Source organism: Ambystoma mexicanum, chromosome 6p (genome assembly GCF_040938575.1).
Source record: "Ambystoma mexicanum isolate Mex_15411 chromosome 6p, UKY_AmexF1_1, whole genome shotgun sequence".
NCBI classification, from domain to species: Eukaryota; Metazoa; Chordata; class Amphibia; order Caudata; family Ambystomatidae; genus Ambystoma; species Ambystoma mexicanum.
In genome coordinates, this window is record NC_090935.1 from 218,287,554 (window position 1) to 218,315,107 (window position 27,554).

At 43.7% G+C, this 27,554-nt stretch overlaps 1 protein-coding gene across 5 annotated transcripts in view; it reads left to right on the forward strand.

The window, feature by feature from the left end:
• Positions 1-9,871, forward strand: part of SLC14A1 (solute carrier family 14 member 1 (Kidd blood group)) — a 77,149-nt gene extending 67,278 nt beyond the window's left edge. For all 5 annotated transcript variants that reach the window (XM_069626896.1, XM_069626894.1, XM_069626892.1 and 2 more), the window contains 3 exons: positions 3,232-3,366; positions 7,784-7,833; positions 8,578-9,871. In XM_069626896.1, coding sequence (XP_069482997.1) covers positions 3,232-3,366; positions 7,784-7,833; positions 8,578-8,763 — 371 coding nt within the window. In that variant the 3' untranslated portion in view covers positions 8,764-9,871. The remainder of the gene's footprint in view (positions 1-3,231; positions 3,367-7,783; positions 7,834-8,577) is intronic.
• The last annotated feature ends 17,683 nt before the right edge of the window (positions 9,872-27,554 follow it).

Genomic DNA, 27,554 nt, shown 5'->3' on the forward strand with positions numbered 1-27,554 from the left:
CAGCACTGTTTCAGCTTGGCCTACACACTAACCGATACACACACTCCAGAGTACTGCACAAACACCACTCCACCACCAAGCACCTTGCACACACCACCCTCAGTACTGCACTGTGCACACACAATGTTCCAGCAGTGCACTCCACCCACCTCCCTGCAGCTCACTCTGCCCCAGCACTACACGTATTCATCCCACTGCACCACACAGCCCTACAGGATATATTTTTGAGGGTTTATGGACAATGTGAGGTCTGGACTTCCTCTGTTGGAGGTCTTAATGGTATCTTGATTTACCGTGATCTAATGGAGCTTGGCCTTGCTGTGCTAACTCGCTACGTTTAAAACCACCATGGCTTTTCATAACTTGGCATATTGGTATCTGCTCTTTAGTGGGCACAAGGGAAACTGCCATTGATGTCCATCTTTGTTGGAATGTTTCACTGCTGTGCTATATAGAAATCAGGGAACATGGTGCTGCCTCCTAACTGGAATCATGGAGATTGGCACTGTTCTATTAACTGTGCATAGCCTTCACTAGGTACCTGGGTATTGACTGGTAATGGTGCAATAACCTGGCTTATTGAAGGTAGTAGGTGATAATGGTATAGGTAGCTTGAATCTCTAGGTTATTTATATAGTGCTTTCGCCAAAGTAATTTAGAGGACATATTTACATATCACCCAACTGAAGTTTGTACTCTTCGGAAGGATGAAAGGCTGAGTTGGCCTTGCTGTGATTTGCAGATCACACACAGATCACAGCAGCGATTGCTCAATCCGCTGAGCTATCTTACTGGAATTTAGATTAGAAAACCTTGATATAGTGAGTACCACGGCTTTTGATGCCATTGCCTGATATAGGGTAGTAAGTTGAGGTACATGGTGTGAGTACCAGAGCATGTCATGACAGCACCTGACAAATTGTGTTACTCTCTAGGCTCATGATACAGCTTGCAATTCGTATTCGTGCCTACAGTTATTATGACAATGTCTTTGAAATGCTTAAAGATGAGCCAAAACTGTTGGCTTCATCAAGTTCTAAATGGTGTTTAAAGTGGTACAGCAGGCATGGTGATGGGCACATGAGTAATTGAATCTAAGCAGGCCACCAGGTTTTGAGACTGTGCTGCTCGGTCCTGTGTGCCTTCGAAAACGTGGTCTTCCTTCCTGTCCTGCAAGGCTGACTGAAGCTTCAGTGCTTTGTAACGACTGAAACACTGCAGGTCTCAGAAAAGACGGACTCCTTTTGCTGTGTACACTATATGTGCATATAACATGGATCTTGAAGAAAAATAAGCAATAGCAAAATCACTTGTCCTGCATAATGAATGCCACAAAAAACTCAAATGTTCATGATCCTCACTGAGTGAAATAATTGGCCCTTTCCACTTTGTGGCTACACTTCCAAAAGGAGGTGGAGAAGGCAAACATTCATCCAGGAGATGGGGCTGATCGGTCTAGATGGATTTTATGTGTAACCCATTTGTCATACTAAATGTATTTGTGTTCTTTATACCCTTAAAATTTAACTGTGTGATGTCATACATATGAAAACAAAATGCAGGTTGCATTAAGAGATTTTTATTTTTATGGATAGGTGAGATGTTATCAATAAGCAGATTGGCACACACCCCTCTCTTAATGCTGTCTGGGACTGTTGGTGACCATGTGAACGGTGTGAGGATGGGTCTGCCTTGATGTCCTCTCACCATGTGTTATTGCAAACATTTGGAATGAGCTTCCATCAGGAGTGTCCTGTTAGCGCTCTGGGGCCCTAGGACTCTGAACTTCCGCCAGAAGTGGCACCCCATGCAACAGAAATTGCACTGTTACTTTAAGTTACCTGGGTGCTATAGGACATGGGCATTATGGTTTTCCCCACCAATGTGTTTGTCAGTGATGTAAGGTGCCAAACTAGTTTGTGTAGCAAGCAATGGGATTATTTGATTGAACTAACATTTATTTTTTGAGAGCTTCTCCCTCCTGTGCTTAAGTTTACAGGAGTCCAGCAGTGCAGACACATCTCTGAACTTATTACCTCGTTTGGAGGAACCTCATTCAGATGATGCTGTTTAACTTTTTTTTTTTAACACAAAAGACTATGAATTATTGTGACCTCTATAAAACATTCAAGTCCAACACATCAGTTGAACATTTTGAAAGTATCAAAAATCCCACTCGCTACAACTACATTCATATCTTCAAAGAGATTTAGAGAACAGTTTCTTTAAAAGCCCTGTTAGATTTCATGAACAATGTTTTATCAGGGCAAACATAAATTAATTTCTGTTTTGATAAAAATGACAAGCATATTTACATGCTGGGCCATAGATGATGGGGGGGGGGGGGGGAAGAGAGGCTGGTGGGTGTTGCGGAGGAATCTACAATTGACTGAGTCTGTGTTTTTTAAAACTGCTATTATATGGTCTTTCTTAAAATGATTTGAACACGTGTGTTTTAATACTCCTGCAATTTGATAGTCCCCACTGTTTCTGCCTGGTCGCGCTCTGAAACACTTGTGTTCGAGCGCGATTATAAATAAAATCACTTCACTTCATTTCCACTCCCCCAAATTTTGAATGGCTTCTACGCCCCTTTGTCCGAAATGCATTTCCTCCAGTTTCTCACTCCTTTAAAGAAAACCAGCATCATTTAAAAAAACGGAAAGAAACGTGATGAATCGTGTGCGACCATATGCACGCATTGAAGTGGCTGATATTGCAACGTCTCCAGATCCGATAAAGCTGATTTCATCAGATGTTGGTCCCATACTGTTTACTTCATCAGTGCAATATTCGGCTTCTGTAGGATGCCTCATAATTCCAATTAATTCTAGTTACACTACTTTGTGTTACTATAGTAGTGTTGGCCCTCACTCTACTGTCTGGTTCCCTGGACCCATCAGTTTGGCATGTGCGCTGCATCTGGATCATCCAGTCTCTCCAGGGTGTGATCCAAAATGCTAGAGCAAGGATAACTGCTGGAGTCTTATCCCACCGTGTCCTATATAGATGGATATTTCAATCCAATATAACTGATCCATGAGGTCACATTGTCAGGGTGGGTATTCACCTTCACAGTTTAGAAGGTCCCCAGCCTGGAACTTCTTGAAGGTTTTGGCCTGTATTACCACAATAGGACGCTAACCCTGCATGTTACCTTGCGCATTGTACAGGTTCTCAACAAAGTTTGTGGAAATGCTGTTGGACTCATCTCTTGTTATTGCTTTTCAGGGCTAAGTCTTGCCGCTCCGTTCAAGAATATCTACTTTGGATTGTGGGGGTACAACTCTGTTCTCGCTTGCATCGCAGTTGGAGGAATGTTTTATGCTCTTACCTGGCAGGTTCATTTGCTGGCAATTCTCTGTGGTATGTGTTCATGGTTTTGTTTACATTGCTACTGATCTTTTGTTTTTTGGATATGCTGCTGAGCAGTTTTCACAAATCTTCACTTCCACTGAATCTTTTGCCCTTTGCCATGTTAAATCAATCTCTTAGGTATTGAGCTTTGTAGAAATACAGCCGAACTGTGAGTGCCATATGTTACGTTACGAACCTGTCTACATTGATCAGGTTTTCCGTTTGTAGGGGCCTGGGGACCAATTCCGTTGGTGACAGTACGCTATACAAGCACCGATAACATGACACAACATAAACATTTAATTAAGCCTTTGTACCCGAGAGGATTTTCAGTGCATTGGGTGCCCTTAGCATCCAGAGGAAGCAAGGGCTTTAAGGGAGAGTATTTGGGTACAGAGTGGCTTTGCATGAATGAAAATGCCCGCCCCCTCTGGGTGTAAACTGTTTTTGGACCTGGGGAGCCTTCTAGGGGCCCCTTTGTCTAAAAAGGGCATGTGGGTGGGCTGTGTATTCTTTTGAGCATAGTGTGGCAACGAGGCAGGCCGAGATTGCAGGTGTGAGTAGCAGCATGTCGAGGCAGGCTGAGACTGCAGGCATGAGCATGCCGCAGGCTGAGACTGCAGGCGCGAGCGTGCAGCAGTATGTCGAGGCAGGCTGAGACTGCAGGTGCGAGCGTGCAGCAGTATGTCGAGGCAGGCTGAGGCTGCAGGTGCGAGCGTGCAGCAGCATGTTGAGGCAGGCTGAGATTGCAGGTGCGAGCGTGCAGCAGTATGTCGAGGCAGGCTGAGGCTGAGACTGCAGGTACGAGCGTGCAGCAGCATGTCGAGGCAGGCTGAGACTGCAGGTGTGAGCGTGCAGCATCATGGCTTGCGGTCACAGGCAGAGAATTGAGAAGTGCTCCACCGCCCACCACGACTCCCACAGTTGAGGTGGGATGGGCAGAATCTACTGCAGATTACAGGCACCATTGCCCATTATTTGCTTGCAATTTACTCTCAATCTCTTGCAGCATTCCTTTGCTAACGCGTGCATGGCAAAAAGCTAAAGATGCACTTTGGCATTACTGCTTGCAGGTGAGGGCACTCTTGTGTGCTGATGGGAGAGGGGGGGTGGAGGGGTGGGGGGGGGGAGAGATGGAATGTAATGCATGGATTCAATCTGGTATTGTTGGTAAACTTGCGTTTACCGTGTCACTATCACTTGCTGCCTTTTTTGTCATTCATTAGATTTAAGGTATGTGCCTTGTGTGGAGTTTGATTTTTGTTCCTAAATTGAGCGCCGTTTATATGGTGCCTTGGAGAAGTGCAGCCATTGGCTCAACCGATGGCGACTGCAAACTTTTTTCTGCTTTGATTAAATGACCGGAGAAGGGTGAAGTTCGCCTGAAGAAAGTTCTGCAGGGAGGAGAGGTGCATGTCCAACGTGGGCCTCAGTACCAGAGAGGGCACGCTGAACCAGAAGGTGCAAAGCGGCCTGAGAGCTCGCAAAGGTCACCCAGCAGCAAAGGGGAGACTGACGGCTGAGAAATGGGCAGGGCTGTGCAGAGTGGGCCTCATACGTTCTGTGACCGTCAGAAAGCAAGGGTCATCGGAGGTAATCTCAGAAGTCAGTGGGAGACCAAGATATAATGGAAGTAGCCGAGGAAATGACGGATGCAGGATGTAAGACCATAGATTACTATGGAGGAGTCAGTGTGGCATGTTGGGCAGTGACCGTCTGAAGAATATTTTGAATTATGTTGTGAAGGTGGCCTACTGAACCAGTGACCAATTAAGGGCCTGATTCATGGAATTATTTGCATGGAAAACAGGGTACTTGGTGCCAACTGCGCACAAATCTGTGTTTGTTGATGGAATCGAATGCGCAATCCTGTACTTGCGTGGAGTTCGCACAGGCTCGGTACGTCTTGCACGAGACTCAACACAAAGCATGGGCGTGGCTTACACAATGGGCTGGGAAGGGGCCAGAGCACTAAAAATGGGGTAGAACTTGCTAAGAATTCGGTCTCTTGCACACCCACAATTGCATGGCACGAGACATATTCATGGATTTCACGGCCAGGAAATGGCAAGGCCAGTCCATCCTTTATACTATCCGCTACCCGAAGGCAGGCGTAAATACACTTGAGCATAGGAATCAAAGGTGGAGGTGGGTTTGCATGTCGGATTTCCGAGGGCATGTATGCAACTGGGGTTATGAATTTAGGGGTGGGTACCATGGTGTAGGAACGGTTTATGGGGGTTCGCACAGATTAACTGAGTTACGATTTTTCATATGCATGTTGGTGTGTCAGATAAAAGTTACTGGGGACCCTGCGTAGGGTCCCCGAGATGCAGGCCTGCTTGCAGGTGACCCCACACACTATGACGGGTGCATGTATTTGCACCTGGGAAGTGCACAAACCTAGCTGTCCTGGCTGTTTTTGATTTGTGTGGTTCTGGGCACGACTTGCTAATAGTTACTTTGCACGGTAAATTCCATGAATACATAGGGCGCGCATGTTTTTAATCTGCGTGCAGGCTCGCCCCACCAGTCTCCTGCTTGGGGCCCCTGCCGGATTTCTGTGCACATCTCCATGATTCGGGGCCTAAATTATTAATCATTTCAGGGTCCTTCTCAGAAATGCAGCACAAAGATCCAGCGACAGCTTTCTAGAAGAGCTGTTTAGTTGCAAAGTAGGCCAATGAGCTTTAGAAACTGAACGAGGGGTGAGAATTCATTTGTACGCTTTGACGTGGGATTCAAAGATCTATGCACGCTAAAAGGGTTAAACAAGTAAAGAATCGAGTTGTATGCTGGGAGATATGGTGCAAAGTAGAACATTGAATGAGTGAAGGGTACTTTGCATACGGTGCTTGGAAAATGGACCCAAATATCCTCTTTAGTCGAAGGAACAAGAATAATCTGGCTGGCACAATGTGCCTGTCTCTTTCATGGGGACGTCAACCGTGTTGAACAAAAGAAAACACAAAGCCTTTGCTTTTTCGTGACATTGAATCTTTTTGTTTTGGTGAGAAAATGTGACCATTTTAGTAGGAAATCTGTTCAGTTACAACCTACCTATATTGTAAGTGGGCGGGTTTAGCCTTTTCAGCACTACACGTTTGAGTTCTTTCATTTGTAGTCGTGTATGAAAATGCGAAGGAGCAAACGCCATGCAAAATGTTCAGTACTACTGACCACTGTTAATTTCAATTGTCCTGCTTCTTAAACGTGCATGCAAACGTGTTTTTAGTTTTAAAATGAGCTTCAATGGCATTCAAAGATGGGGCCATTGGCTTCTTACAGCTACAGTGGTTCCAGTGCATTGTTATCCCAACTTGATTTGAGGGTGGGGGCGGTACTTATTTGCCTCTTCCAGTAGTAGTTGGTTCCATGCAGGACAGCACTATTCCTTTTACTGGCTGGTAACACCACATCCGGCATGGCCAATGATTGAAATGCCAAGGCCCTAGCTCAGGAACTTGCTGCCTCTCCGCTATCTACACTCGCACACTGCAAGTCTAGCTCAGAAGTGGTATCCAGTTAAAATGTCAAACATTTTTTCGAATACAAAAAAGTCGGAAAAAATTCGAATTTTGTATTTTTTGGGGGTTTACCTAGTAAAAATTGTAAATTAAAAAAAAACGGGGGGACCCCACTAAATGTTTTTCGGAATTTTTTTTCGACATTATTGCATTCGAAAATATGTAATTCGAACTATAAACCCTCAGTGTGCCCTGTCCTTCCATAGCTGGCCTGTGCCAACTCTGCCCTGCTCGCCTCCACCCACCTGCTGTAACGCAAAATGTAATGATTGGGTTATTGCATCACCAAAAATGCCTTCAATGGCGAAGCTTGCAATACTCAAAATTCCAAAACTGTCTTGACTCTAGTCTTGGAGGGGTGACCCTGTATCCTTCCCTTCATGCACGTAATGGCGATCTTGTAGGGTGGACGAGTGGGCGGACTCGAGGCAAAGCATTTTTGGAAAAATAATTTACTTTGTGTTGGTGTGAGCTAGTTCCAGTACCACCTTTGGGGTGGCGGGGGGGGGGGGGGCTATTGCTAATGAATTTGGATGCTGTCTCGGCATCTAACTTGCTTATTTTTTGGCAAGTCCAGCCACACTGGTGGTCCTTGAACCTATTGCGGCGTGAGTTTTCTAGCCTGCATGCGCTCAAGTATGGTACGCGACCGTGTACAGACTAGAAAATGCAGAGGGAACCATCGGTCTCTGTCCCATTAGCAGCCCAATGATTTTGGGGCAAGCAACACTGCTCGGATCACCTTCAAACAATGGAATGTTGCAATTGCTGCGTAATCGAGGGAGCCCCCGTGCTGCTCCCCACGCCACCATGTTAACCGCATGCGCCCTTCTACTATTTGCTTTTATGATCCGTCATGAAGTTGGATTTGCTAATTGAGGTTTCTCTTTCATTCTCAGCTTTATGTTGCGCGTATCTTGGGGCAGCCCTTGCAAACATGATGGCAGTGGTAAGTACTTCGAGTTCAAATATGCGAGAATTACCAGTGCGTGTACATCAACGTTGATGTAAGTTTATGCAAAAACCAGTTTAGTCTGCAGAGCGGCCAAACGAAAACTGCTTCTTTGTCATTTTGTCTGTATATAAATGGGGCCTGCCCCGTCATGTACCCCTTGCTTGGTGTCAAATTGTTTTTCAAGACCCGTGCATGCCCCCTGGCCAGGCTATAAACAAAATCGATCACTCTCCCACATTTAGAAAGTAACTTTATTTTCCCAGTGGCTGCCTTCCCTTTTGTCAGTGCAGTATGTTACTGTTTGCTATTTTGGTTCTCATTAAAGGTGCAGGGGTATTAATAGTGATACTATCCACCAAACTGAGCTACTGTTGGCCCTAGTGCAGGAATGGTTTAGCACTGGAGTTTACCGTGGCACATCCTCTTCATTGTGTTTCTTACCTTTTCGTTGGATGTCATTGGGAATTGAGTTATTGCTACAGCTGCTGGTAGTCTCGCTGTTGATGGAGGGAACACTGGCATGCACAGGCTTACTCTGCCCATTATGGGTTTAGCAAGTGCTTTTTATTTTTTTAAGGGCCTTTAGTTCTGTTCACTGGAATGGTGTTAAGTTGTGGTCTTAATGGCCCCACGTGCAAGCCTGCTATTTTATCCAGGGAATGTGCTCTTTGTTGGCTACACCAATGGCCTGCTTGCAGCTTGTATTAACAACGCTCTTATTTATTTTTTTCCTCGTAGGTTGGTTTGCCTTCCTGCACTTGGCCATTCTGCTTATCAGCACTTATCTTCCTGTTACTTACTACGAATAATGACGAAATCTACAAGTTGCCGCTTGGCAAAGTAACGTACCCAGAAGCAAATCGACATTATTATCTGACGATGCGGGAAAAAGAGAAGAAGGGGAAGGGCATGAGTGACTTGTAAAAAAACAAAAAAAAAACGCACAAAAAACCAAAAAAAAAGAAAATACTTGTTAATGGTTGGCTTTGCATCTTTGATTTACTGTGGACTTAATCATTTGCAATAACCTGTTCCTCCATTGAGCCTATGGAAATAGTTTTTGAATTTTAAAATCATTAGCTGGAGAATGTTTTCCATGTAGTTTCTCGACCCTTCGGTCGAATGGTATCCAGTTTGATTTAACAGTATAAGGTGTGCAAACCCAAGACCTTGTAAATGGCCCTCACCCTGCTGCTGTAATCTTGAGACATATTCCAGTATGTTTTAATTCAATGCCTGTTGCACAATAAACCATGTGCCTTGCCTGAGAGGAACGATAATTCCGAATATTTATGAAAGCCGGTCCGGTCCAGTGTATATGTACAGATGTCAGAAGTCCCTCTGAAGCACTAAAATATAGTTTGTCACAGTTTCCTGCTGGCACTGAGTATTGCTGTAGGTCTTGCTCGGTGTCTTATGGGAAATCTCTTACATGGCGGATGATTCAGAAACCGGTTAACTTCATACATTAGAAACCTGCACTTTCCTTCACCCCTTGCACTCCATTCAGTTGGTATGAAGATGTTTCTATCCCGTGTACAAGTAGTCTTGTCATGGGCCTCTTGATTTCCGTCACAAAACCTACTCTTCTGTATCTCGTATTGCATGATGGTCACCTCCTGAGCGACGAGGGCGGGTATCAATTTACCCTTCATCCTCCCTGTGGGAAACTGGCCGTCTCAGCAGCACCCAGAACTAGAACTGCAGATTTCTCCAGCACATGCCCAGACTCCAGCAGGGTTTACGTACCAGGCTGCAGGATTGCCCATGTTGGGCTCCATTTTTGATAACGGCAATTTATAGCCATTCGTGTGTCCCGTGTGAATTTTGTACTGTTTTTGTTTTAGGAAGCAGAAAATTGTGTGGATCCTATATAATCTACAAAACCGCCTCTATGTAAGCGTTTACCCCTGTAGCTATTTATTTGCCGTGCTTCATGGTTTTGTGAATGTGTTTAATTAATGATGTGTACATTCTATGACTGCAATGTAAACCTTTGCGTTTTTATATGAATTAAACTATTACTACATGATATTGCGTTTTAATGTGGTGTATTGTAGACCTTTGCCCTCTTTGTATGTGAATAGTCCCAACTGTGCACGTGTTTACACCCCCCAAAGTTGCTCTTAAAAATTTGGATTTCATCTTTCACTCAATTGGGCCAATTTCTTCATGCCTTTCTCAGCTCTTTAATCAGACCCGCGATGTAGCCCAAATCGGAGCGATGTAGCCCAAATCGGAGTGCAGCTGTTGGATCAGAAATGGATGCCTTAAGGTCAGGATCCCCAGACACGAACTCCTAAACAACTGTTTTACCTGCATTCAAATCACTGCAGTAATGCAGACTAAACGGCCACCCTTTTGTCATGCTGCACCAGTAATCCTTGCCGTAACTCATCTCTACTATGGTGCCTTACCTACCTTCTCAATCTTTTGGGCGAGACAATTGCAGCAAGTTGAGTGGGGTTTTATTCTATATTTCAGGGTATAGCAAGCTGACAGACCAGCCTCTGCTATTTAAAGATACTCCTTCCACCCAGCGTGCACAAAGCATGCCACCATTTCAGCCGGGTAATAATATGCTCACACACAAGGGACCGGGATCAAAAAGCTCTGAGATAGGACTTGTAAACCAAGGGAAGCAATGTTGAGAGACTGAGCCACTGGACCACAAGGATCACCTGGAATACAGAGCAAATCTGTCCCACATTGCCACTGGTTGTGGCATAGAATCCCTCCAAGATTGCCCAAGAACTGCAAAGCATCCTGGAAAAAAAGATGAATGTGTGAGATGTTCCCTGAAGTGCCCCTTCTTGCTTTCAGACAGCAAGCCAATCTCAGACCTGATGATAAGCGTTACACCCACATCCCGCATACAATGGCGTAAAGCCATGCAGATGGCCGACCTGTCCACACATCAGTACAGATACAATCAAGATGCCCCACATGGGGCAGGATTACAAAATCACAAGGTTTCTTATGTGCATCTGATCAGGTGTATGGAATGTTTGTTATGTTGGAGAAAATGGCCAGCAACTATATAAGTGGATGAATCTGCGGACAAAACTTGAGACGAAGTAAGGACTCGCATCAGTGTGCACTTTCTGGTACCAAATGATACCCTCACTGAATTTAAAATTTCAGTGCTGAAAATGCACGAAAAATATGAATACAAATGCGTGCAGATTTTCAATACCCTTGAAAATGATTTGAATAGACGTGACTTCATGAGTCAAAATCTTTTCCTTTTTTTTTGTTTTTTTTTTTTTTTTTTGCACCCATAGAGAACAAGTGGTCAAAACTGATAGACAATTTCTGTGGCTCTAAACTGACTCCTCCCCAGCCCCATCTATTTCTCCGATTCAATGTGATGCTGCTGGACCGCGGAGATGCACATGCTATTGATTGTCTTTAGACATATCGGTCTTGTAGGTTTGCTGATGCCATGACTGACACCACCCACTTTTGTCATGCCTCTTGGAGAGCAGCCCATTACTGTATGGTTCCTCCCCCCTCCCCCGCGCATGCTTTCAGTGCCTCACTTAAATATGTGGGACTCGAATATGTGTGGGGACACGTCTGACGTGTAAGGCTCTTGCATTCCAGAGGTGGATCCTTGAAGAGGCTCATTCTTTCTATGCCTAATGAAATGAGTAGATTATGGAAGCTTGAACATTATTTAGTTTAACAAAGGTATCATCTATTTTTTTTTTGTTTTGGAGCAACTATTTTAACATTGAAGAAAAAGCAAATGCAGTGTTGCTGGGGCTGGTGAAATGTGGGGGAAGTGATCTCTGCCTAGCGTATCATAACACCAATTGGTGTAAAGATCTTTGTGGGCTATGTAAATATCTAGTTAGCTGGCCATGCAATTAGGTATAGTCCGTGCTAAAATGGGCACACAGACCAAATGTTAAAGGGACAGAAATCCTGTCAAAATAAGCAATTTCTCATGGTCAATACTGGTTCTAATCGTCCCCAAATCTTATCAATTCTCTGATGTGCAATGTGACTTTAACATAGTAGTTTCCAAATGCTTCTTTGGGCAAATGCTACGCAATCAACTCAGTTGGCACAACCACTCTCTCATACATGACTACATTTTTCCAAAAACCTTTAGCAATACGTTCTTCCACGTTCGGCATGTCCACGTTTCATGTCTAACATTTTCCACAACCCAGACTCTCTAGCAAGTGTGGGAAGATCACCTACCCAGCGCAGATATCTTGCCTAGTCCTCAGCTCTACGCTGGAGTGCCACTGCAGATGCAGTGAAGCTGAACCAAACCATGAGTAGTAGCTCTTCTCCATGTAGTATGAAAAGTGTAGTCTAATTCCGAAGACTTGGTGTTGGCAATGGTTCTATCATTCAAATAGAAGGATGCTTCGCATTGTATAGAAATTGCTGATCACTTCTTTACTGCCACTTTAGAATAGCGATCAATGTGACTAGGAAACTCAAGGCTGTGTGCACTCAATGTTGCCTATGGTCTCCTAGCCTCCAGAAAGGCTAGATTCATGCTAGCCCTGCCCACAACTGATCAATGGGTTGCCATTGGGTAACAGTATAGGCACCTGCCAGTTGACCGGTTGGTTAGGCTTGCCATTGCAAAAACTCGAAATATCCAATTTCTGGTAAACTTCTCTTCTCTATTGGCCAATTCATGGGCTTCTGTGAGACAGCGAAGTGGCCCCCATCCTACCAGACTTGCCTGCAGCCTATGCTCTTGTCAATCATTCCGAGCTTTTATTATCCACATCTAGATCACTGCTTGCGAGGCACTGAAGAGAAGAGGTTGTCTAACCGATGCGATGCCCCGTCTCTGGGGTACTGAAATGTTTGTTCCTGCTTAATGCTTCTGTTAATATTTTCGTAGACTTGAACAGTTCAATCCACCATCCAAATGGATGTTGGTTCTTCCTAGGTCCCATTGATCTTGTAAATCTGATAATTCTCCTTTTCCAGAATTCCTGCAACAAATAAAGTAGACTTGGAAGTAGGCCACTCAGTGACCACTAGGCCCCCTCCAGCAGGTGCAGGCAGCTCTTAACTTAGGATCTGGACCTGATGATACTGGGGTATCCAGTCTTTCACTTTCTCCAGCATGAAGGGCCCATGGCTTCGAGTGCTGCTTTCTTGGCCATAGATCTATTGACCATGTGTTCTCTCTGGTTCAGGAATGTCATTCCCTTGCCATCAATAGCAAAACAGTACAACACTCTAACCAAGAATTTTGTTGCACCCACTAAAGCTTGACCACAGTGGAAGCTTTGTTCACCATGAATATGTGCTGCAAAATGATCTGAGTATTTGTGCAAACAAGGGCCATCTTGGGAGACACAGTACCTTTCCCACACAGTCCCAAGGGATTCAGCCACTCCCTGCCCTACAGCAGTTCATCGTCTAAGCTACCCACACTGGTGACATCCTTTTCTGTGAGGACACCACTGACTGGCTTTCATGGGTTTAGCCTTGCAGGCTAGATCGCCCTCACTATGTCATGTCTCCACACAGAAAGCCACTGTGATTGGCGGGCGGGCGGGTGGATGGGTGGGAGGGAGGGAGGGAGGGAGGGAGGGAGAGACTGATGGCCAAGAATGGGTTATTGAAGGGATCCTGGATGTGCTCTGGGACCGAATGGGCTGTCAAATTGATTCTCTGTATGAACAGAGATTCTATGCATTCTGTTTAACAGGGTAATAAGTAATGGGGAATGTCCCATTACTTGACCTATAGCGAAAACGGTTACCATTTATAAAAACTGGGGAGGAGAGGGAATCTGAACTACTATTGGCGGATGGCACCCCAGAATATGGGAGTAAAGTGTTTCCACTGTATATATTAGAGGAACTGGAACAGTGAGCCCTTTCATCCAATTGTCTAACAAAGTTTCAAACCAGATTCTGGAAGGGTATGGGTAGGTCCCTTAATAGTTTTATTTATAATCTGTCAAGATTTGTTCCCTAACTGCCTGCAACCTTCCACTAGACTTTGCACGTCTGAACTTTACGGCAGCGGCCTTCAATGTGTTGACGGGGTTCTGCTCTGGCAGAAACGTGCCACTTGGAGTAATAACTTCTGCTTTGCACATGGATCCACTCGGGCAAGTAAGGATGAACCTAGCCTGCATTGTCACTAAAGTTTTGTCTGGTTTACAACCAAGAACTTGGCCCCCACACCTTAGTTCATATGGCTCCAACTTACAAGTGACTTTGAATGATGCCCAGGCATTCCCCTTGACTCAAATTGGCTCATTTCAATCTTATCTTCATTGATTAGCATATGAGGATATTAATTTGTTCTACACCATTGGTAGAATTCGTTTTTAAAAACATAAATAAAATAAAAACTATCAATGTATGCCATAGCAAATTACGAATATTAGAAAATCCAAGATCAATGTAGGGAAATACTGTAACATAAGTGGAAATTGTATGATACTGTTAATAACTTCATTTATTTAATGTGATTTAGTCAGAAAAACTCAAACTTTACACATTATAAAAAAAAATATTAATATATATAAAATAACTCACACAATTATGCAATATATATAGCAGTAATTCCATAATTACAATAAATCACTTTAAGAAGACATACAGCTTAAAATGAGGAGTAATAGAGCCAACCAACAAAACAAGAAGTCCGAACTCTACTAGCTTATCACTTAAATACACATCCTCCCTCCGATCATAATTCCATCACCGCTCAAGCTTTATCACTCAGTCGACTCATCTTCGGCTCTATTCAGGTTCAGCTCCTGCTCGCCAATATCTCTTAACCAATTCAATCTTGGTTTCAGCCTTAAGCCATACATTATAAAGGGCAATTAGTAGGCACATATTCCCTTAGTTGATATAATAGCACCAGAAGGATAGCTCTTTCAGAGATTCCAGGTTATGCACATATTTACCCAACAAATGGATCATATTGTTCATTACATGACAATCCGTTAATAGATGTCTAGCTGTCTCTAGTTTGTCCATTTGTTTGCAAAGCCGGCAAATACGATCTTGGATAGGCATCTTGGATCTACTTCCAAGATTCATCATGGTTGGTAATTGTTCCATTCTCAGTAGGAAGTGTTAATGACTTCAATTCAGCAATCCCACTAAGTCAGTGCCTCGTCTGGGAAGCCCTTATTTATATATTTTTATGACCAGTTATACTCTGGATGATAAACCCTTATATAACGCCCCTCTCCTTGAATCCCCCTTACCTCACTGAGCCAAGAAGTAGGTTTGTTTAGCAATTTAAAAGGTTTATTGGAAAATTAAACAATATACATGGATCACTTTTATAATAAATTAATATTTGATATCACACTTAAGAATATGACAGTGATCAACAATGGATAATACAATTGTACGCTTATTTAATTACTTAGGAGTTGGTATAGGGAGGATAAGGTAGCTGAGAATACTTTTATGATTGCAAGGAAATGCAATGATAAAATGCAGTACAAAAATAACTGATAGGATTTCACAAGAGATGTTCACTTTTCCCCTTGTGGCAACTCCCTCCCCCCCCCCCCCACTATGCAATAAAAGGAGATGGAAGGGGAGCACACAATTTACAGGAATACAAACAAAATGCAATACAAAGTTCCAGTTCCCCCCCAGCGAGCTTAGAGGAAAACAGGTATGATTTTAAAGCAGGCAAATCCTTTTGAATGTCGTGGCAATGAAGTAAAATATGCTAAAAATGCTTTTAATTCCCTATAGGAGGTCCAGGGTAGGTGATGGCTATTTAAGATTAGTTCAAGTCACACTTGCGATGCTAAATGAGGGATTAGCAGCTTGAAAACGAATTTTAGCAGTTCAAGCAAAAGCGACTATTTTGTCAGGACCTAATTTTTCAATTCGCGGCAATTTTTCAGAATGCGTCGAGCGCGATTACGGAATAACTATAAGGAACAGAAAGTCGGTTTTAGGCTTGTTCGAAAGCTTATAATCTTAGTTTTAAAATGAAAGTTAAATCCTGTTCCTAGCACCTACGATTCAAAAGATACGGACAATTTAGTGAAGGTAGTTTCTCGAAATGAAAGTAAACTTTAGAATGACAAAATGACACTTTTACAGCTTTGAAATGCCAGAATGAACACACGATTCCTATGATGCAGTTCTGGACCGGTTCAAATGTTTTGAATCAGATTTTAAACCAAGAGATGGGTTCTGCACAGTTCTAGCTGAGTACTCGCACTATAAATTTGAAATAGGCCGTCAAGATCTGGTCAGGTTGGCTGTGGTTCTCTCGCCACGGACGGTCTTTAGTAACGGTTCTGCTCAGTGATCTGGTCTGGGTCTGCTAGCGGCACTGCAGTCTGGTCTGGGTCTCTGGTTCTGCTGGTCTGGATCAAGTGGATTCTGGATACAGCACTGCTTTCTGGGTACTGGCACAGGGTTATAGCCAGAATCAAACAGCTCAGCCCGGCTGCTTGAATAATTTGCAAAAGATTTTGAGGCCTGCTGAAAAAGTTCTGAAGTCTGGATTCTAAGTTCTGGAGATGGTCCTTCTGGATATTGTCTGGTCCGGCAGAGTGCTTCGCAAGAAAGTGGAAAGTGAGTGTGTTGCCTGTCCAAAGCAGTCTCTTTTTATGTGTTTTGAAAATGGGTGTGTGCGTGGACCTAACTAAGCCTGCCCCTTACAACTTATCATTGGCCAAGCTTTCCTCTCTCCCTTGATTGGAGGAAGGAATGGAGTGTAATCGGGCATTCATTTTATGGCATACAGAAAGAACACTCCCCTTGTCAATTTGCACACATCTATTTTTGATCCAAATACATATTTATCTATGTAGAATTTTTCTAATATTATATGTCCAGTTAACATATTTTCTGTAGCACCAAACCATCCGATCCCTGTCTTTGTAAGATGTCGTGTCCACTTATGACAGAATTCTGCCCTTTTCATCATGAGCACAACCTCTAAACCTTTCCAGAATTTACACAAACATGCACAAGGAATATGGGCATCAGATGATAAAGTGTCAGATTTTTAACATACAGACATTCGGAGTAATATTATTTTCTGCTACTACCCCCAGAACATACCACAGAGTGCACAGAAAAATCACAAGAATAATGATATTAATTGTATAATTTTGACAAGTCCGTACTATGAATTGTCCATCTTTTTAAAATTATGCTCTCGCCCAGAGGGGTGTGGTTTCCCAAAGCACATGGTGGAATTTCTGGTTTATCCACTTCCTCCAACTCAGGTTGCTCAGAGGCACTGCTCCTCCCAGTTTTTCCCAAGAGGAAGCCATTTACGACCCCCCTCCCCTCTAATTTGATATTTGCCTGAGCCAAGGAAGGCTCATTGTTCTGTTTCCCTGCTCCCAGGTGATCCTCCCCTGATTCAATCAGAGAGGTGTAATCTCCTTTTGGTGGGAACAGCAGAAGGCAGCCAGGCCTGCAAATGCAGTGGCTGGGCAAGTTTCAACTCCTGTCGGGGGTAGTTGCCGGGCAGAATTCAATCTCTTCAAACCAGGCTTCAGCTAAATGTCACTTTTGTTCCAGTTTTCTTCATTCAAATCAAACTTACCATTTCTACACATGAAGCTAGAACGCTGATTCTAAGTTCAAAACTATGACCTTTAAACAGTTGCAACCTATGTGACACTCAAAAGTAGGTCACTCATTTGTTTTAAACATTTCGATTTTAAATCCAATTTCAGTTAAGCTGCTGGCATCCACAGCTCAGCTAGTTTTGTTATAGGCATTGTTTTGGGCTCTTCATCTTTCCAGATTTTGTATGCACACAAGACCACATTCTGCCAAATCTCTGCGGGTGTTCAGTGAGATTTTTGAATATCTTGCAATGTTTAAAATAGTCATTTTTAGCTTGAATTTCAGAGAAACAAAGGAGATTTCAAGGCGCTTTTTGAACTAACAGGCACTGCTGTTTTTCCTTTGGCACCACGTTTCACTCATGGCGCTTCTAGCCCATCACGCTCGCCCTGGTGGGTGGTAGGTCAGGCGACCATTTCGGTGTGCGCAAAAACTGCGCGGTTTTCCTGGATTCTGGCGCAATGTGGGCTTTTTCGGCCATCTTGGATTTTCTGAGCCCACAGCCCCAAATGTTGCAGCATAATAACTCGAACATGGGTCAAAACCCCTGACAATGCCAATTTTGGGGTAGTGTGTGAGATATGCGGTCTAGGTTTTTTTAAATGTTTAACAAGAATGCGGGAGCCCCTCTACCGAGGACAAACCTTTCTCAACTAACCTGTTCTATGGAATTAATTCCACTCTGTAGGGTCTACAAACAAATGTGAGCTCATTGACCCCTCGCAGAGGAATGTCAATTTCCATATCAGTCTAGTCCAACCCACAAGGACACTCCAGAGTTGAAATACTAGGCAATTCTCCTCTAAGCCTAGAGTACCATCAGCAACCCCAGGCACTTGTTTTGGCCTTGTTGGGCGGCCTTGGTGAGATGAAGTTGAGCCTCTCTAAGGCACAGTGGAACTTCTTTAAGGCACAGAGAGCAAGAGGTGTGCATGTCTGGATTAGTCTGGGCAACTTTGTGTGAAACCCATTCATACAAATGCCTGGGAGCCCCTCTACTGTGAACAAACGTGGCCAAACATCCAGTTATATTGGTGGTACCCATTCAGGAGGATCTACAACCATGTTTTAGCTCACTGTACTGTTCACAGAAGGAGAAATACAGACGCCACCCTACACATGTGATAGGGTGACTGATAAATGAGGGGCTCATGAATCAGCCTACACATTGAAGACTCCTTATACGCGCTACCGCGGATAAACTTGTTCTCCAGTGATGTCCACAAACACATGCCATTTAAGGCTGCAATTTGCATGTCCAAAGATCTCATTCACCATGCAATACTATTGCCATAATCCCGCAACAGGTACACACACATGCAGATAGTGGACGAGACTTGGACACGCACATACTCTTCGGGAACCAGACCCGTTAACTGCTGACGTAGTCGCTACCCCCTGTAGTGGGGCAGTTATTGACTAGAGAGGATGTAAAAGATCAGCCCCCAACCCCCTGCTTTCCTCAGAAGAAACACAATTCTAAGATAAGAAAGGACACATTTGAAACTGCACTTTAAATTCTCCTGGAAATGCAGCTGTCATGAAGTTATTTTGCGCTACAAAAGTAGGGAACTGATGAGGCATTAGCTTGCACAATTGGTGTTTTAAAATGGAGTAGATTAGGTGACAGGAAGGCATATACACAGGTTAGGGACTCACGACACAAGTAGGGCAGACAATTGAAGGTAGATGAGGTTGCTGCTACCCATAGGAAGGGAAATAATGTGATGGACATGCACCAGGAAATCGGTAGATACTAAAGCAAATGTCCTGCAGAGGATAAAAACGTGACAAGCGGTTGCAATTTTAAACTTCACAACCACACTGGAGAATACAAGTTCTGTACCTTGAAGAGGCCCCGCAGCTAAGCACGCTATTTGAAACCAAATACATTTTAATTCAGGAAAATGCTGGACATAGCTGCCTCAAAGGAATGTCAATGCCGAGGACATTGCAAAGAAAGTTCATATAACTGACAAGATAGCATTGTCTGGGCAGTAAGCGTTCAACCATTAAGAAGAATCAGTTATGAAATTTCATAATCTGCTGTGTTATAAGTAGTTGCCAGATTAATGATTGGAGATCGGCTAGGCATCACAGAAGCAAATGCGGCTAAAAAGACAACATATTTGCTGCAACGAAATCTAACATGACTCAATTGTTATTCCTAAAGAACAGAATGTCACATTTACTGTTGCAAGACAGGGTGGGCTGGAAAACTGGAATTTGGGAAAGGAAAAAGTCCTTAAAACGTGGATATTATGGCGGAGATGACATGGGCTGTTTTCTACAATTAAGAACAAAGATGATACGCTTGTCCTCTTTTCCCATCTACATACACATGTCATGCCGCCAGTTCACAGAGAGTGACAGCATGTTAAATAATGAGCATATGTCCTTTCACCGCTTACCAATAATATTCAAGTATGATGAAGTAGTACATTTTGATGGGATTTTTTTTTAGTTCACCAATCAGTTAGGTGGGACATATAGATACTATATGTAGCTGAGCAATTAGGACCAATAAAGAGGGTTTCATAGCTCAGTGATTATGATATCAGAATGACTCATTTGCATTATATAAACTGTTTATCTTGTTTTCTCTCCAGCTTTTTGATTCTTCAAATAAAGCTGCATTTGCTTGTATTTGGCATATCACATACCACTCTGTTGTCTCTTTATTGGCAAATGCCAGGTAGAGGGCAGTCCTGTTTTTGGACCTCTGATTTCATCTGGTAGCAGCGTAGGGTTGGATTTTTTGTGAACTTTGGGCACTGCCCACCACCACCCCCCCCTCCCCTCATTTTTGGACAGCAGATTGGTCAAGAGGGAAGTATATTTTTGGGTATTTTTTGTGCACAACTTAACAGGAGGACTGCAGGAGCCAGCTTTGGTGTGGAATCCTGCCTGGTCTTCCACTTCCTGCTGGAGGCAAAGGAGGAGCTGGCAGATTGTGGTGACTCCAATGCCCAGAATCCTCAAAGATCCACAGATGTAAGTGAGTATGCTATGTGGATGGTAACCTTTTGGTGGTTCGGATATGTATGATATTTAAGAAACTGAAGTGGAGCAAGGACATCCCTTGACAAGGTCTTGGAAGGCTGCACAGTAGGGCCCTTGAGGGCCCAACCTTCTCTTGAGGGTAAAGTGATAGAGCAGGAGAGATAAGGATACAAAAGGGCAAAAGAAAAAAACAGAAGACAGCTGTATTTTGTTGTGTTTTAATTGATTATATTTTTGATTCCTGGCATTGTGATGTTGTAAGGTAGGACCTATAGAGTTTTTTTTCCTTGTGTTGTGAGCATAGCAGATATTATAGTTTGGAGGATGATACGGTTAGTATGAATGTTTAGATTGTGAGCGGAATTTGTTGCGACCCAGAGGTAGGATTTAGACATTGGGGGTGTGGCTCCAGATCACGAAAACTGATTATCAGTAAGCTGAATACTATTTGTATTGTTTGTTCTGTGTAAGTCACAAGCTGTGCGCTGCTTAAATGATACCCCAATAATGCAAAGCGTTTTTTTAGATATAGTACTAAAATCATTAGGTATCCTGCTGTGTGGGTTAAAAGGACTGCTGGAAAGATATAGATGTCCTGACCACAAGAAGGCACTCACTCGAAAGATGTACTCCAAAATATGTGCACATATTTACATGCCCTACACAAGGACAGGAAGCTTGAGAACAGGCTAGGTATATTAGAGCTCTGGAAGGTCTTTGAGGAAGAGACAGAGGGGCCTAAGAAGGAATTAATTATTAAAGTGTGAGGGTGAGCATAAGCATCCCACAGCACTGCTGACTCCTCCCTCTGAGGAGAGTGCTCACACACAGCCAACAGCCCCGCTCACACTACCGTCTCCGTATGAGCTGAGCACACTAGCCCAGACCATGCCAGGAATGTACCCGCTACAAGCAGCAGCTTTAGGGTATAGTAATGTTAGATATGAATACCCTGATGAGAAAAGTGATGATTGTAGTAGGAGGGGGGCGAAATTGTTAAAAGGAAAGGCACCATTAGTGTCAATGGAGAATGAAGCATGGTGCAGCTCACAGATGCAGTTAAGGGATGAGGAATAGCATAGAAGGCTACATAGCTTAGAAAAGCAGCTAAAAGCGAGCTTCGGAGAGTGAGGCATGCTGATAGATGGTCCCATAGCGAGAAGCGTACTCATAGGTATTGGAGATAGTGGAAAGACCACAATGGGACCAGAGAAATTGGTAGGAGGGAAAATATTGTTGAAACTCAAAGGGAAAGGCACAGAAAATAATGATGGGAAGGTAGTGGAGTATGAAAAAATCAAGGAAGCAGCCAGGGAGGAATCCAGGAGGGAGACACAGTAAGAGATATGACAAAATGCACAGAGGGAGAAATGGAGGGAACATAAAAGCAGAACCGAGAGGAACAGGAAAGACAAAGAAGGAAAAGGGAGGTAGGATAGTATGTAAAGAGGATAAATGAGAAGAACAGGAAAAAGGGAAGACCTTGGAAAAAAAATTAGGAAGGGGATGACCCAAAAGGTGAGCAGAAATATTATCAGGGATGTGGGGAGAAGGGAGTGGGACAATAACTGCAGACACCAGGGGCAAAGCTGGTGTTGCCAGAGATAATGAGTGGATCATATGTAGGGGAGCCTGTTAAGGGAGTACGTTTTGATCTCATACTTGATGACGAGAGTGGAGAAAGTGACAGACGGATTGGGTAGACATTGATGATGAAGAGGGGGAGAGGAGGCTGTGCAAGCCCCACACACGGATAACACAGGACCAGGCATAGGAGAGATAGCAGATTTGCTGGGGCCAAACATACACCTATATCGACCCCTCATATCAGTGCTCCCCATAAATGAGGACCATAGATCGCCATATTTCTTAATCTTTCTAGAACGCCAGCGACACTGTAGCTGAGACATTGAAAGGTAGAACTCATCCAGCATCACCTTTGTGCTAGAAAGGGATTATACAACTCCCAAAGCTCCACAAGGGATTAGGGCAGCCCCAATATACTCCATGGAATTAGACACATAACTTGCTGTATAAGCTGCCATCACTTGCAGGAGGGGCGGGCAGGTGGATCTAGAAGCTAGAGTGAAATACAGCTGGGATAGCATAAGCTATAGGTGACATGAAAAGCCTATTTGCATCCACATTGGGTGACCAGGCAGAGGACGTGTGGAAGCGAGCAGGCTATTTTGCAGAACAGAACACCATTAAATATGATGGTCCCCATTCAAAAATGTTAGAGCTAATGTATGGAAAGCACTGAGGGTGATATTTCCAGACCAATCTGACGTGTGCCATAATTACTAGGAAGATGGGGTCTACTGAGGACCCTGCTAACTATATTCAAGGTATTAAAGAATGTTGGCATTTGGAAACTAAAGACCATTGGGATAAAAAATATTAGTCTTTTACCATAGTTTATGTCCAAGGCTGTTGTGTTTGAAAGGAGACCATGCCAGAGATGCTGTTGACTATTTTCCATCACTGTAGGTTAAAGCAGGAGAAGGATCAAAACAAAATTGAGGAAAGGGAAAAGCGAGAGGCAACATTGGTGCAGGAGAAATCATCCAAAACTGATCGGAGCCGTATTGATAAATACAGGAGACCGGAATAATGGACAGGGAGCTGTCATGCCACAGCATTTTGTAGGAAGATGGAAGTGTAGTTTTTACCCCAGAGGAGGAAGAGTATTTGTTCAGAGGGAGAGTATTTGGGTTTGGAGTGCCACAAGGAGGGTTTGGTGGGAGATAACCCAGCTTCGGAGGACCTGGGGGCACCGGAACAGTATGTTGGACATGTGGGAAAGTAGGACACATTTCACAAGTGTGTAGAGGAGCAGGGTGCAATGCGGTATGGGCCAAGAGTGGGGTGGGGTGGGGTGGCATATCCAGCACCATAAGGTGCACCGCAGCAAGACTATGGTTGCACACGATATTCACCAGATCAGACTCAAGCACACCAGGTGCAGCAGCCACAAGGGCCACAGATAAAGCCACAGATAGCACCACCACAACAACAACTGCAGACATTGACATAGCAACCAGAGAATGCAGCGCAATCGCAGCATGCAGTCTCACAGTGGGATAAAAACATTTTGCCACAGATGCATCAGATAGGAGGAGTGACAGCAGTTGGAGAGGCACCCTTTTACAGGGGCAGGACTGAACATGTATCCCAAATAGGACGGCCCACAGAATAGCTTGATGTGCCCTATCCTATCAGTAACCACAGACCCTATGTGGGAACAGAGGGTGGAGGTATCTATAGGCAACCGGACTCTTTCCTTCTTAGTTGACACTCGGACAACAAAATCCTGTGTCAGAGGGCAGATTTCCAATGTCAGGAATATTCATGGACACTCGAGGCTTTTCTGTGGCTACAAATACAATTCTTTACATTGACAGTTTGCCTGTGACAGTAGGATAGCAGACAGTAGCTAACCTGTCAACATATTGGGAAGAGATCTTATGGCCAAACTCAATATGTCAATATCCTTCCCGGAGGATGCCATAATAGGCTTCACACCATGCATATAGTTCAAGACAGTAAAGCAATACATAAAAGCCTTTCATGGGCAGAAAGTACAGAGTGGAGTACCAGTGCAACCCGGAAGTATTTTTCTATGGAGTACAAGTGATGTTAGCATGGCTTTGCTGCATTGAGGGATAGTTATTGAGCCTACCCAGACTTTATAGTCGGAGCACAGATACCTACAGATGTAACTGAAGGGGAACTGATTACAATTGAGCTAGAGATGGCTGTAGTGACACAGACTGACCTAGTTGACAGATGAGTTGTTTGACTACAGTGACTCTGATGATGAGGTATTGTTTGAGATAATTATACCATGGCAATTGAGAATGGAGCATACAGAGATCCCACAGCAAATAATGCTAGCTAAAAAAAGTACCATCATTTATAGAAGAAGATTTGGCAAGGGTACCCAACACACTATGGACGACCAGTCCATATGATGTGGGGTTGTTAAAATGGATTGGAGCAGTAAAAATAAAATTGAAGAAAAGGTCAATTTTACCTCAAGTGAAACCGTGCCCAATGAAGCAGGTGAGGGTATTTATGAAACAATAAATGTGCTTGTGGAGCAGGGAGTGATGGTGCCATCAGTGTCTCCTTGCAACGCTGTTGTATACCCAGTGAAAAAATCTCAGGGAGAGTCCTGGAGATTGATGCAAGATTTACACCCCTTGAATAACATTGTTGTGCCTGAAAATTCCAGTAGTACTTAATCCTGCTTTGTGTAATATACCTCACACGGCCACATGCTTTTTTCAGTATACCCCTTCATGAGGATTTGCTGTATTTAACTGTATTCACCTCTAGATGAGTAAGACTGGCACATTATCATTTCCCACAGGGTACTGTAAATACCCAAGTGTGTATCGGGGTGCTGCAGATGGATTTGGGAAACATACAACCTCCCAGTATCGTCATATGATATGTAGATGGCTTGCTTGTATGAAGCAACTGTCAGTAACAGTGAAGAAATGGCTCAGTGCAGCTACTGACATTGCTAACTGAGAAAGGATACAAAGTTGACAAACACAAAATACAATATTGTCAGGAAGAAGAACTTTATTTGGGCCAAATCTCCACAGAAGCGAGGAGGGCGACACCTGAATTATCAGAAGCAATCCGTAATAAACCTTGTCCAAACACAGTGAAGGAGTTGCTACAGTTCTTGGGATTATGTAATTATTGCAGAGCATGGGTATTTGACTACAGGCCATAAATCTGACCACTGCTAGAAGGGTTAAAGGAAGCACAGAACAAAAAATCCCATACAATGGACAGGAGAAATGAACCGCACATTTGATGAACTAAAACAAGCCATAAGTATAGACACCTGTGTTGGAAATGCCAGATTACAAAGCAGAATTCATTTATTTTCTCACATTGCAATGGAGTAGTGATGACGGCTGCCCTCACACACAAAACTTCAATGGGACAAAAATCTTTGGCCTATTACAGCAGGTTGTTGGAGCCAGTAAGGAGTGTTACCCATGTGAACAAGCGTTGGCTGCAGCAGCATTTGCAGTTGAAAAATCGTCCACTGGGACAATAGCTGCTCAGTAACATTATATTTGGAACATGCGCTTTTTGCAATACTTCAGAAGCCTAAAAGGACATTGGCTACCCAAGGGCCTCAGGATATGAGGTCGCGCTAACAATTCCATCTATTAAGATTGTTAGATGCCATGTGGTAAATCCAGCAAAATACATAGCAGATCCAGTGCAGGAAGATGACCATGTCAATGAGTGCACAACATACACCGATTATTATGAGATACCTCGCGCCAAGGAGGTGGCCTAAGAAACAGGAGTAAAAGTGTTTGTTGATGGCAGTTCAACAATAGGCACACATTCAGGAACAAGAAGGACCGAGCTGCAGTAGTACGAGCAAAAGAAAATGGAGAGTTTGAAAGCATAAGACTACCTGCACATTTTTCAGCAGAAGCAGCAGAATTGGTGGCAATGATTATTGCACTCGAGAGACATGAAGGTGAGGAAGTTATGGTGTACTCAGATTCCGGCTATGTGACGTCCACGGTGCAGTCTGGACCATCATGGTGGACAAGGAGTGGTTTCCTGTGTGCTGACTTTGCACCCGTGCAGCATGCTGCACTGTTAGAAAAACAGATTTTTGCATTATCCAAACCATCCGAAGTCGCCATGGCCAAATGCTTAGAACATACCAGAGGCTCAGATTTCATTTCCTGTGGAAATGCAGCAGCAGATCGAGGCCAAACGAGCTGCTTATTTGCCAGACATGGTGGATGTACCAAAGTCCATGCAAAAACAATGGCAGTGACTGGCAGTTACAATGTACTGCCAATAGCACAGTTAATGGAGATACAAGGGCAATCATTACCTGAAGAGCAGAAATTGCGGGGGAAACGGAGGCTGTTCATTGTGCCCCACAGATCTTCTGTCGTGACAATGAAACACGGGAAAGCCTGTAATGCCACTAGAATTACTCACAGTATCATTAAAACAGTTACACTACCCAGCACATATTTTCAAGGAGTGCATTGCAGTGCAGATTTCCAGTGGTTTGTGCCCAACCTGCACAAACATTTGACAAACTTCATCTTTGCAACTTGTCAGAAATATACACCAGGCCATACACTTAGGACCCTGAGTGGAACATTACCCCACCCAACTGGCCCATTCAGATACCTGCATGTGGATTACATTGATATGGGCCAAACATGTAGGGGATACAAATATGTAATTGTGATGGTGTGTGATTTCTCTAGATAGGATCGGAGCAGGACCATGCACCCACCCAGACGCCAAGTCAGCAGTGCAATTCCTTGCACACTAAGTGTGGATTGTGTGAGGTGCTGAGATCCAACAATGGACTCATTTCACATATAAGCTCTTTGCAAAAATAACATCCCTATTAGGTTTTAGGCATAAACTCTGTTTGGCCTAACACCCGCAAGTTGTGTTGTGGAGCACCTCAATGACCTCTCTTGAAAGAATGCATAGCAAGATTGCCTGACACACTGCATAAGGACTGAATGTATTGCCTTTTGTTTGCTCTTTTTGCCCTATACAATCATCCAGGCTAAAACCATCACCTGGCCCTTCATGAGTTGGTGACAGGTCGCAGGATACATGTGCCCACTACCCCACCCATGCAGATAGATGCCCAAATAACTGTGACTGTTAGGAAATGAGTTACATGACAATTTGATGTCAATGACTAAATCTTTATTTTCTCAACAGGTAAAGGAAAGGCAAGGCGGTATCTCAAAAGGCACAGAAGAAAAGACAGATTTGGATACTGCCACAGTTATTCCACCTCCAACTGTTCCCAGGGGACTTTGTGCTGTTCCATAACCATGTAAGTGGCACCACCCAAGGTTTACGGGTTCACATATTGTGACTTATTGTACTCCTACCTCAGTTGCAGGAAAAGAAGGCGTGTGTCCACCTTACCGGTGTAAAACAAAACAAAAAAGATGCCTCCTCCCTGCTCAACAACCAGGATCCTGAGGGAGAAGAGAATGAAAACAGACCCAGGACCAGAGCCCAAGTGCGTGCTGAACAAGAAATTGACCAGAAAAAAATAACTAGAGATGCAAGAAATATAAATTAGGTTGCACCACTTGA